This window comes from Canis aureus, chromosome 24 (assembly GCF_053574225.1).
Source record: "Canis aureus isolate CA01 chromosome 24, VMU_Caureus_v.1.0, whole genome shotgun sequence".
In the NCBI taxonomy this organism is placed as follows: Eukaryota; Metazoa; Chordata; class Mammalia; order Carnivora; family Canidae; genus Canis; species Canis aureus.
The window spans coordinates 40,993,013-41,006,002 of record NC_135634.1 but is presented as its reverse complement, the minus strand read 5'-3'; the positions used below and the strand labels follow the sequence as shown (position 1 = coordinate 41,006,002).

The following is a 12,990-nucleotide window of genomic DNA, read 5'->3' as shown; positions in this document are numbered from 1 at the left end:
ATGGGTACATATGTACATGTATGTATATGCACACAAGCACACACAGCACGAAGAACCATGCCAAAGTTTTGATAGAGATCTCTGATGGTAGGATTATGAAACGCTTTTTTGGTTTTGAAATTTATTTTTAATGATAAGTATTATGAAAAACAATACATGATATGTTTGCCGTGATTTATATTTTAAATCCATGCCACGCAGGATTGTATGCATTGTATCACAATACGTGGGTGAAAATCTTTGTTTCAAATTTTATTTCAAAATAAAGTTAATATGAAATTCCTACTATCTTAATTTTTTTTGAAAGGGTGAGGTTGGCCAGCAGGGTTCTCCTGGACCCACCTTATTGGTACAGCCACCTGATTCCTGTCTGTATAAAGGAGAAAAGGTAATTATCAATCTATATGTTGCCTTGATAAAGTAGTAGTAGCCAACATTTGCTGAACATGTAGCTGTGCCAGCAAAGTGCAGGGCACCTACAGATATCCCTGCATTAATCCCAAAGCAACCTCAGCAGACTGCTACTGTTATTAGCCTCATTGTACAGACTTGAAAAATGAGGCTTAGGAAAATTACCCATGTACTTAGGTTTATTCAGTTGCTGAGTCACAGACCTATTGTGGGCTGCTAAATTGGGACATGTCCTCCAGAATATAGTGCCCCATTGATACCATCTTTGATAAATGGGCTGAAAGGACCACAGGAAGTCCAGTTGTCTTTAAGGTATTATATATGGGGTTTGATGTTTTGATAACTGAAAAAGTAGCAGGTGCATAGTACTGGGCAGACTCTTGGTGAATTGACCACTTCCTCTGTCAGCCTGTAGTTTGGATGTTACTGATGCCACATGCAGATTCTGTTGTCAATTTTCAATTACCGGATTAAATTTCACTCATTTGCTCAAAATGAGCCACTCTTCTCAATGACTGCATTCCCAGCTTGGATCTGCTGCCCTGATTCTGTGGTGGTCACGCCCCCTACACCTCATGACACCACTTCTCTCACACAGAGCTGACCTGAATAGTGTCAGGTTTACAAGTGCACCTGCACCTTAGTCGCGAACCAGCGACAATTGAAGAGTAATCCTTTATTTTTAAAATTAGTAAAATGCTTCTTGAAGAGATAATGTCTGAAAGATGTAGAATTCAGTATGTTAAATAAGAATAAACCAGATTATATTCATTATTATTTTTAGGGCATAAAAGGAATGCCTGGTATGATTGGACCTCCAGGACTACCGGGACCCAAGGTAGTTTACTGAAATACCCCCCCCTTTTTTTTTAATTTATAGGATAGGATATCTTAATTTAAAAAATTATTTTTGCATGGTCTTTATCATTGATTTAATGCTAATATATATTCCTAGAAGTTTTCACTATTTTATCATAATTCCATAGGGCATCTATTCTAAGGTAGTTGTTTTCTTTAAGGTGCTGGCAATAATTTTTATTTCATCTTGTTTTTGCATTCCATGTCACTGAAATATTGTTGCTTGAATGCCTCTAAATGTTGTCATCTCTTTAAGGGAGAACCTGGAATTGGACCAAAAGGAGAGAAGGGTATTCCTGGGTTCTCAGGACCTCGGGTAAGGATCACTCATGCCATTCATGCTGTCCCTGACATCAGTGAATTGGAGGTTGTCCTCTCTCACATTTTTATAAAACTAGATCAGTATTGGGGCACCTGGGTGGCTCAGCAGTTGAGTGTCTGCCTTTGGCTCAGGTCATGATCCCGGGGTCCAGGGAATGAGTCTCACAGTGGGCTTCCCTCAAGGAGCCTGCTTCTCCCTCTGCCTATGTCTCTGCCTCTTTCATGAATAAATAAATAATATCTTAAAAAATTAGATCAGTATTTCTAACAACTTAAAAGTAGAGACTTTCTCAAATAAGAATGATATTCTTTGGACAAAAATTATGTAATAGCTACATGTCCCAACAAAACATCCCTTCTGGTGATGTTATTTAGGTAAAATGGGCAAGCAGAAGATAGAATTGGTGGGAAGTAACAGGATTGTGGCATTTCCTGCCACAGTGACCCAGTGTCACTGTGATAGCAGCTTGGAATTAGTCATTTAAGCCTCATTGATAAAAGAGGGTACTGATCTCAGGGCAGTAGCTACAAAAAAATATAGCATCAGGACTCAGACGTCACCACACATGCCACTAATGGGGTCACCATTGATAGAGTCACTCTAGAGGCCAGAACCCCTGTGGTCAAGGGCACTGAGTTTATATGGCTCCAGATTCAGTAGCTAATGGGTGACATTGGCTTCCATGATAATTATTTTTTTGCTAACAATGCACAGAGTACCTATTAATCTCTAGACAAATTATAATGCAATGATTCCAAAAATATTTAGCCCAGTGCAAGCATCAGGCTAAATAAGTTAAAACCCAAGAGCAACAACAACAAAAATATGTTCTTAATTTGAAACAGTGGCAAGGACATGAATTTTTAAAATAAAAGTGAAGGTCAGTTAAAATAGCAAATGTTATAAAGAGACTGAATCTACTTTATATGTATTTCCTTTTACTCAGCTACCTTTGCAGATGAGATGAAAGAGCCATAAAGCAGTTTCATAAGATGAAAAATAATGCATTGAACTGGTTTCAAGCACTTTGATTTCATTCTCCTTGTGTTGATGTTTTGTGATTTTATTAGGGTGATCCGGGTTCCTATGGCTCTCCAGGTTTTCCAGGATTAAAGGTAAATATACACAGTTAAAGAGATGATAAGTACATATTTATTCATAAATGCAATTCAGTGTCATTCAAAAGTAGTGACAGGGCATGAAAGTATGCATTAATTGGAAAAGGAGACACATTTATTTTACAGATCGCAGGATCTAGCTGTAGATACAAAAACTAACACCAAAATTCTCTGATACAACCCAAATGCGATACTGAGATTTTGCACAGAATCTCAGTGAGTACGTGTCATTCAAATGAAACAAGAATGGGATAATTTGTCACCCAGTCAGGTTTGTTTTTAAAGTCATGTTTGTGGTTACTTATAGGGGAAACCAGGACTGTTTGGAGATCCTGGATCATTTGGATTTGTTGGCCCAAAGGTAAAAAAGCAGGTGTATTTGAGTACAGCCTAAATAAAATTCTCTGTCCCTCATGTTACCTAATTTGTTTTAAAAAACACTTGAAAGAATCATTAAAAAAACTTAGCTTTTGGAAGAGACAGAGTTAATTTTGCATATTTTATGTCAATGCATGTCATAACGATTATGTTCTGCATTTGAGAAAGAATTCAACCTTTTGAAGGTGAATAATAACGAAAGTTTCAGAAATTCTGTGGGGATCACCTCGTATCATGACTAAAATCAGAGAGAGCAGGGGAGTGCTCCCTGCTTTCGCTACTGTATTTTTTTCTTCCCTTTGTACCTCTGTACCCTCACATCCTGCATTTGCAAGGACAAGCCATGGTGGCAGTAAGGGAACAGAGTTGAGAAGGACAATATTTGCTGTTAAAATAAGATGTAGATTCGGATTCTATAAGTGAATAGACAACTTGTCCTAGATGCTAAGTTTGACATCCATGCTCAGAGTACATCTAAGAAACTTCATGGTTTCAGAGGTATCTAATCTATGGGCATGAAATAGGTTTTTGTGGGGGGGGGTAATTTTTTTCTTTTGTGAGAGTTTTGCCAGGTGGTCATTTACTTCTGCTGGTAGGTTGGGGTGGCTGCAGGGGTGTCGGATTCCTTTGTCATTCCCAGAACTCCATGAACCATTCCTTTTTCTACTCATCCTGTAATCTTCATTTCTTATATGAATACACTCTTGGGCCATCTGATAGTTACACGCCACATGACAAACAATGTTTCTAAGAAAAGTGTATGAATGAATGATTTCAGGGGGATCCTGGAGACCGTGGGTACCCAGGACCACCGGGTGTTCTGGTAACTCCATCTGTTCCACTCAAAGGTTTGTGTTCAGTTTGCTTCCTCCATAAATTATTAGGAGATGGGACTTGGGTGGCCCTGCCAGGAGAGTCTGGCCCAGTATATGTGCAGTTTGCATACTTGGTATGCTAAATATATTAATTTTAGAAAGGATATATAATTTATAAGTGCAGGTAGACAGGTGCATCTGAATCATCTCTATTGGCAGAAGACTCTCAATGTTATTTTAGTATGCAGAAATGTGTATTATGTCACCTTTCCAAAAGCTTTTTTTTTTTTTTTAATTGCTAAACCATTTGACTAAGACCTACCAAGATGCTGCCCTCCAGAAAAAAGTGACCCATATCACTGAGAAAGACAGTGCTGCTCCAAGTTCATAGGTCTGCAGAGCAGGGACAGCTGAAGGGGTTCTAATCTAAGATACTGCATTTTTAAATGTGGTGAGAAATTGCAAGAATGGTCCCCTAGTGGTGCTCCACCAAGCCTCACAAGAAGTAATTGTGTGTGAATTTTAAAATGTATGTATGCATTTATCACACTGACATGTGCTGTTGTTTTGGGCAGGCCCTCCAGGGGATCCGGGGCGCCCTGGCCACTATGGAGAAATGGGGTCCGTTGGACCACCTGGTCCCCCTGGTCTCCCAGGTCCACCAGGGGAAGACTGTGCAGGTAGGACACTCCACTGGCTTTTGTGTGTGAGGTTTCTGACAGCCTCACCCTCACCTCTAGCTGATACTAGATCAACCAGGAGTGTTTCAGAAAAACTAATGGCCATCCCGCCCCCTAGACCAGGAATGTTGGGCTTTCTGGGACGTGGACCTAGGCATCTGCTATTATAAAAGCACCCCCCGCCTTTTTTTTTCTAATGGACAGCTGAGCTTCAGAACCACTGAACTCAAACCAATTCATGGCTTCCTTGGAAGAAATCCAGGTTCCTCTGCTGCACCTCAGAAATATTCAGTCAGCATCTCAGGGGGGGTGGTGGGGTATATGTGTTATCTCAGGGGCATCCTACAAGATTGTCACAGGCAGTGAAGATTTGGAAATCAGTGCCAGGGGTAGAGTGTTTTTTCAGGTGTTACAACCCTCTTGGAAGACTCTCCCTGTCAACTTTTGTTCATTAAAATTGAGTTCCTCTTCTACGTAAAAGGTGGAAATACAAATCATGAATTTAAAAATGTTATTACTTAAAAAATTAAAAAAAATAAAATGAGACTCAGCCTTAGTTAAAAAACCAAAACCAAAGCAACAGTCCTCATTCCCCACCCCCGCCAAAAAAAATCTGTATCCCTTCCAAAAACCAACCAACCAACCAACCAAAAACACCTTAGAGCCATGGTAAGAGTTGAGGAAGAACCTGGGAAAGAATCCTATTGATAGAGGACTTTAAACTCCTTCAAGTGCTGTGCTGGTTAATAGGACCAAGTAAGCTTAGGAATAGACGTGTAGAGGGTATTTGCATTCCGTGAACTCAGGAGAACTGATTTAACATGAAGGGAGAGAGACTTGAAAAGATGCCATTTTATCCAGTCTGTGTCTCTTGTTCTATTTACTGAGAAGGAGTAAGAAGTTTCCTGAGATTCATCTGTTAACGACAAAATTCTTTAATATTTCACAAATCTTGCCTTTCACTTTGTGGGATCTGATAACCCACCACAAAGGTGGCAAAGCTTTGTTTCATTTGGTTGATTTAATCTGTAGATACCGTAGCCTTGGCTTACCTGACCCAGGACTATATAAGTCATGTCGAGAGTCCTCAGCTGCTCCGGAGTCATTAGCCCCTGGTCTTAGATTTCTCCTTTTGAAGCTTGTTCATAATAAAATAGTGGCTCCAGCAGATTGAAATAAAAACTCAGTGTGAGCAAGCAACACATATCTCTAGCAGATTGAAAATACAACAAATATAACAGAAACAACAAATATAACAAATGTAACAGACAAATATAGCAAATATAACAGAAAGATTCTTCATTCCACAAGATTTTTAAAAAGAATTAACCCAGTGGCTTTCTTTTTTTTTTTTAATATTTATTTATTTGTTTATTTATTTAATTATTTATTTGTTCATTCATTCATGAGCAACAGAGAGAGAGAGAGGGGGGGGGGGAGAAGGAAAGAGGCAGAGGGAGAAGCAGGCTCCATGCAGGGAGCCCAACGTGGGACTCAATCCTGGGTCTCCAGGATCAGGCCCTGGGCTAAAGGCAGCATTAAACCTTTGAGCTACCCGGGCTGCCCAACCCAGTGGCTTTCAAATCTTGACTACAATCCATTATAAAATATATATTTTATATTATATTGCATTTGCATTGCATTGAACACACATGTGTATCCACATATACATATGATTGAAACACATATTTCAAAAACAAAAAGAAAAGGAACATGAATTTCACAAAATAATGCCTTTTTGTGTATGATGTACTCTGTTTTCTTTTTTCTTTTCTTTTTTTTTTTTTGTGCTCTGTTTTCTTTGCTACTTTTTTCTTTTGAAAAAAAATAAAATCTTTAATGCTGGCCACAACTTAATTGATTTCGTGGGTGGTCAGGGCATATAGTAATATGCCATACACTACAACCCATTTTCCCCATTGGAAGGTGGTTGAGGATTTTCCATGGCATGGGGACAAGACACTAGGTGGTATTGAGGTCCATCCAATGACTGTAGAGGTTTGGAAACAGGTCTTAGGAATGACACGAAGACAAGAAGGCAGCCAAATCCACAGGAGCACATTTCATTTAAGTGCACCAAAGTCTATAGCCTTTATTTTACATATCTTATTTTATAACCATCTAAAGTATTTACCATGCAATAAGCAGGGATTTAGAGTTAGATACCTGTGACTGAATCCCAGCCCTGCCACTTAATATAGTATATGGAAATAGTTATGTATTCACACTGTGGACTAAAAATGTTCCACGTTCTACTACATACAAGCTGTGTGGTCTTAGGCATTTACTAAACCTCTCTGTGCTTCAGTTTTCCCATTTTCAGAGTGCAATTCTCATTAGGGTTGAAAGAGGTTATATGTATACCATTCTTAGAATACCATTAGCTATGTTAGCTATTGTTATTACTCATATTCGGCTTACACTGTCTGTGCCTTATCTATAAGGTATAAACTTTGTGAGATTGTTGGAGGAGTAAGCATAATATTTGAAAGTATATGGGAAGCCCCAGCACGTAGGCACACAATAACGAACGCTGTTAATTTAGCTAGCGTGCTACTTACTGATTACTGACGAGGTTTCAGTTGTCTATTGCTGAACAAATCACCCAAAACTTACTGGCTTAGAACAACAGTAAGCATATTACCCCTCACTCTGTGGTTCAAGAGTTCAGGAAGGCCTAAGCTGAGCAATTCTAGATAGAGATGTTCCTACGATGGCAGCCATGTGATGGCTGAAACCAGAACATGAGGACTGGCTGGGCACCTCTGTCTTCTATGTTTCATATAGGCCCGTGGCCTCTCTGTCAGGTTCTGTCATTCTTTAGGCTTCCTTATAACATGGTGGCCTCAGAGCCATGATATTGCTTCCCTGGTGGCTCAGAACTCCAATCCCAAGCATTTCAGCTCACAAGGCAGAAGCTGAATCATCTTTAATGACCTATTCCCAGGGTCTTATATCTATAACGTCACTCCTGCTGTACTTCATTAGTCCAAACAATCACAAAAGGGTGTCACCCTCAAGGGGAAAGGAACACGTTACCTCTTGCTAGGAGAGCGTCAAGGGAAAGCAGGATTCAGTTTTGACTCACTGCGACCTCACAACACACTGAACATCTATTTATCTCTGCATTCATTGAGTATGTGCAATGACCAGATATTGTATAAGGTCCTTGCATGAATTATTTTATTTAATCTTCATAACAAGCTTCTGAGGTAGATATAGATGATTTAAAAAGTTCAGTAGCTTATTTTAAGTACATGTGGCTGGAGAGAGAGAGGTCGGGTTCAAATCCAGCACCTCTTGGCCTTCCCACCACCTGACTTGCTATGAAAGATTTGGTATGTTATGTCTCACATAGATGACCTAAGAGTCCATATTTTTATTCACTACATGTGCTAACTTACTCATTCAGATTAACCAAATTATTAAAGTGGAGAGATTGAAAATAATATTTTTAATCAAATAATACGTATCCCCCCCCCCATAACCCTAAATGATAGAGAAAAAGTAAGAAAATCTGATTCCTCAAACCGGTTTCCATTTGTATGCTAATTTCAAAGAAAGTGAGGTATTTTGATGGCTGCACTATTAAGTTAATTTTGAAGTACATTTCTTTTTCTTTTAAAAACATTTACAGCCGGGATCCCTGGGTGGCGCAGCGGTTTGGCGCCTGCCTTTGGCCCAGGGCGCGATCCTGGAGACCCGGGATCGAATCCCACATCGGGCTCCCGGTGCATGGAGCCTGCTTCTCCCTCTGCCTGTGTCTCTGCGCCTCTCTCTCTCTGTGACTATCATAAATAAATTTAAATAAATAAATAAATAAATAAATAAATAAATAAATAAATAAATAAATAAATAAATTTACAGCCTAAGGAAGAATGTACTGATTTTTGTTTCTTCTAAATGAAAGTTTATTCTGAGAGATATATATGTGGTTTTCATTCTCAATTTCTCTTGGAGGCATGATGGGACCCCCTGGACCAAGAGGATTTCCTGGTCATCCAGGATTTCCAGGGGCAGCTGGTATCCCAGGGAGAGCGGATTTAAGTCCAGGAAAACCAGGGAAACCGGGACCTCCTGGGTTGCCCGGAGCACCAGGGCTGCAAGGACCCCCAGGATCAGATGGTAAAATGCTCTTTATTCATGTTTATTGGCATTTATGTTGCATGTGATAATTACAGTGTCATGTGGAAAATATGACTTTCTAAACATTTTTTTAATTATTGAATATTTCATGAGCCAAGTTAGTATTATCAATAATACAAAAAATGTAGACTGATGTTGGATATCACATCAGCTAAAGCATATGAAAATATTTGGTTGAGAATTTAAGTGTGAATTATGGAATTTTGTAAATTAATATTTTTATTTTTTAAACATAGTTTTAATTTTTATCAGAGTTATAGAGGGACTCAACTTGAGAATCAAACAGTTCTATGAAGCCTGTTGTGAAGATTTGCCATACCAGGCAATCCTTCTACTCCTTCCTCCCCAGGGGAGATTTTCACACAAGTAGTTGGATTTTCTGCTATTTGCCTTTCTAGTGACCTGCAATGTACTTGTATTGCTATTTCTTAATTCTTTTTTATTTTTTTTAGAGAGCGAGCAAATGAGGGGGTGGGGGGTTAAAGGGAGAGACAGAGTCCTAAGCAGACCCTGCACCCAGTGTGGACCTGACACAGGGCTCAGTCTCATGACCCTGAGACCATGACCTGAGATGAAGTTAAGAGTCCCTTAACCGACTGAGCCACCCAGGCACCCCACTGTTTTTTCATTCTTGAGTTTGAGCCTCATCTTTTGACTTCCCTCCATAGAAGATGAAATGAGCTCTCTTTTCCACCCCACTGCACATATGCACATGTTCCACTCCCAAAACCCATTCATTCTAGTTATTATCTTTATTTTGATTAAATATTCATTATTTACAATGAATGGTTACATAAGAGTTATTCATCAGTTCGGCCATATAATAATATACATTATTACTTTTCTAGCAAAAATATTTTGTTAATAATTATCTTGTTTTCTTTGTGTGTTTGCTTGGTTTTCAATATAACTTCTTGCTAATTCAATCTCAAACTGTCTAGAATTGTATAAATCTCCATTCTAGCTCATTAAATATGTTATCAATAATATCTCTTTGAATAAATCTCTCCTGGAGCTTTTTAACCTGTTCAGATTAGGTCAGGTTGCATTTTTTAAAAAGATTTATTTATTTATTTATTATTTATTTATTTATTTATTTGAGAGAGAGAAAGCACGCTCATGAGCAAGGGGAGGAACAGAGGGAGACACACAGACCACCTGCTGAGTGGGGGCCACACTCTAAAAGCTACAAAGCTCTGCTCTAAGAGCTCATGGAAATTTTTCTTCTTTTCCCCAATACCCTTAAATTTCACAAAGGCTTGCCTCTCTGTGTACATTTGCATTTATTGGTGGGCACTCAGTGAGCACGTTCAAGCCAACACAAATCCTCCATTTCTGGAAAAATTACTTGAAATGTTTCTCTGAAGATACTTTCTCCTTCATTTTCCCCTGTTTTCTCCTTCTGGACTCTCTATATTTACCTGTTAGAGAATCCACTCCCCATGTCTCTCTCATCTTTATTCTTCTTCACCTTTTTATCTTTCTGTTCACACTTTCTGGTAGATTCCCCCAACTCCATCTCACAACTCTGCTCCAGAATTTTTCAATTTCTGCTTTCATAATATATTTTTTTAATTTCTAAGGGTATTGTTGTTGCTATTCTGTTTTTACTGTTTTCTTTTGTAGCCGTCTATTCATGTTTTAAGAATGAAATGCCTTCATCTACTTTTTAAACTATAAAGTTTATTTCAAAGTTTTCTTCTTGCTACATTGTCTGTTACCTCCAATTCTGAGAGGTCATAGTTACTGTTGTAATTTTCCAGAAGGAGATCTTAGGATTGAACTGTTTCTTTAACCGGTCATCCTGATTGGGGCACTACTGTTATTCTACTTCAAGGTACCAATTCCTGGAGGCCTGGTGGGGCTCAGTCAGTTAAGCATCCTCTTGATCTCAGCTCAGATAATGATCTCAAGGTCCTGAGATCGAGCCGCGTCAGGCTCTGTGCAGGGCATGGAGCCTGCTTAAGATCCTCTCTCCCTCTCTCTCTGCCACACCCTCCCCTGCTCTCTTTCTCTCTCTTTAAAAAAAAAAAAAATCCTAAATTCTGGGAGAGATTTCTAATGCAAATTGTGTTCTTTGCTGCCTTTCTGCACAGCCTGCTTAGAATTCAGCTTTTCACAGTCTGTTAGGTTCTTTCATAATTTTTTTTTTTTTTTTTGCTGTTGTTCTCTTTCTGTTTTTCATTGTCCTGTGGGCTTACCCATTTTTATAATATTCCTTTATTGTTTGCTATTTTACTGGGATTTGGAGAGAATAAGGAATTTATTCTATGTGTTTTATGTCACCTTTTATCAGATGTCTCTGAATTTGTGCTTTTATGAGCTATGCTTTATGCTTTCTTAATTTGGTAATTATTCATAACTGGAGGAACAAAAGATCCTTGCCATACAGTTATTTTGTTTGTGTAGTTGGATTGTTTGGTTTGGTAGTTCTGTTGTCTGTTGCCTTGCTCTGCAACCTCTAAATTGGGGTTGAGAGTAGGATGGCTTTATCAGTGGTTGTAGCAGCAGAAATATGCTGTGACACTTGTATGGTCTGTTTGTATATATGTTCTTAGAGAGAAAGAGTCATAGGAAAGGAATGGAAAAAAGGTGGGCTTGAGGGGAAAATGGAAGTACAGGAGACACTTGCACTTGTTCTGTAGAAGACAGTCACAAAAACTGTGATTCTCTCATCTCCCCCCTCCCTACTGTGAAGTTATCTATTGTAGTGTTGGGCATCCTGGACCACAAGGGATAAAAGGCAAAATGGGTCCTCCAGGAAGAAGAGGCTCGAAAGGAGAAAAAGGCAAGTATGCATCAAAGGTGGAATTTCCAGGAGACAGCAGCACATGGGGGCTTGAGGGCATTTATGAAGTGGGCAGTGGGGCCTTTCACTTCGATGTGTTATACGCCTATGAGCACTCCTCTTCATTATGCGGTGCTTATGAGGTGATTAGAACTTACCAAAAGTCAAGTCCTTGTATCTGAGAGTCTAAAGAAAACATTTCCCTGATGGGAAATTTGTCTCAGAGTGGTGACTTCTTTTCATGAGATCCTTCTCATGAGATCCTTTTTATTCCTTGAAAAAGCAGAGATATGATAGTATGGATCTTTTATTTCATTTTCTCTTTGTGGGTCCATATTTCCCAGACTCATCAAATGCCTCTGGCCATATGTTTCTCCACCTTAAAAGTTGTTTCATGCCTTTTTGACCATTTGGGATAGGTGGGTATGAGAGCATAAACACAGCTGATTTTGATTATCCTAAAGCCATATTTTTTTAGATTAAAAGTCCCAATGTTAGAAAATGCATTGTAGGGAATTATCAATTATAATATGCAATGCATATTGTATAATCCTATATAATGCATATAATCCTTTTTCACATATTATTTTGTTTATTTATTTGTTTAGAGTTTATGCTCCAACCCAATTTTCTTCCTGTTTCTTCAGGAAAAGAAATAAAAGACTTTCATACTTTTAAAAATAAGATGTTTCATTTTAAAAAATTTCTTTGGTAGAATTGCATGTCAGCTTTTCCCCCTAGAGTTTGTTAAGATGGATTTTTTAAAGACCCAAAACATCCCCTTTGTCTAGAAATGGTATATCTGCCCCCCAACAGACCATGCCTAGGTACCCCTACACAGTGCCCCAGGCCCCAAATCACACATTAATAGTTGTGTGTGATAAAAACTACGTACATGAGACCCTTCTATTCTTATTTGCATTATTGGTTTTATTTAGTAAAGGCTTTTTGGGATTTTATGAAGGAAATATGACAAAGCTGCCTTTTATCCTCTGTCTAGGAAATGCGGGGCTCTGTGCCTGTGAGCCTGGTCCCATGGGCCCACCAGGCCCTCCAGGACTTCCTGGAAGGCAGGGTAGTAAGGGAGACTTGGGGCTCCCTGGGTGGATTGGAGAGAAAGGTCACCCAGGCCCTCCTGGTGCTGAAGGATCTCCAGGATCACCAGTGAGTAGCTCTTACCAGTAACAATCTTTATAGTTGAAAGAGACAGATAGAGATAAAATTCAATTGTACCACTTTTTAATGTATAGTATGACATAGATTTTATGTTTGAGCCTATGCATATATTAATGATCAAAAAATCATCATTTATTCATTCATTCATCAAACTAAAATTTATTGAGCACCTGCTATGTTCCAGGTGCTGTTCTCAGTGCTGGGGATACAGTAAAGAGCAGAGCACAGTCTCTGCCCTCCTGGGGACTCCAAGGAGTTGGATGAACACATTCTATGTAACAAAAATATGAGTGCATAT

The 12,990-nt window shown here is 38.9% G+C and overlaps 1 protein-coding gene across 5 annotated transcripts in view; it reads left to right on the top strand.

The window, feature by feature from the left end:
- Positions 1-12,990, top strand: part of COL4A4 (collagen type IV alpha 4 chain) — a 125,980-nt gene that overhangs the window by 54,996 nt on the left and 57,994 nt on the right. For all 5 annotated transcript variants that reach the window (XM_077869030.1, XM_077869029.1, XM_077869027.1 and 2 more), the window contains 10 exons: positions 308-388; positions 1,196-1,249; positions 1,526-1,585; positions 2,662-2,706; positions 3,017-3,070; positions 3,866-3,935; positions 4,478-4,582; positions 8,543-8,707; positions 11,427-11,516; positions 12,517-12,680. In XM_077869030.1, coding sequence (XP_077725156.1) covers positions 308-388; positions 1,196-1,249; positions 1,526-1,585; positions 2,662-2,706; positions 3,017-3,070; positions 3,866-3,935; positions 4,478-4,582; positions 8,543-8,707; positions 11,427-11,516; positions 12,517-12,680 — 888 coding nt within the window. The remainder of the gene's footprint in view (positions 1-307; positions 389-1,195; positions 1,250-1,525; positions 1,586-2,661; positions 2,707-3,016; positions 3,071-3,865; positions 3,936-4,477; positions 4,583-8,542; positions 8,708-11,426; positions 11,517-12,516; positions 12,681-12,990) is intronic.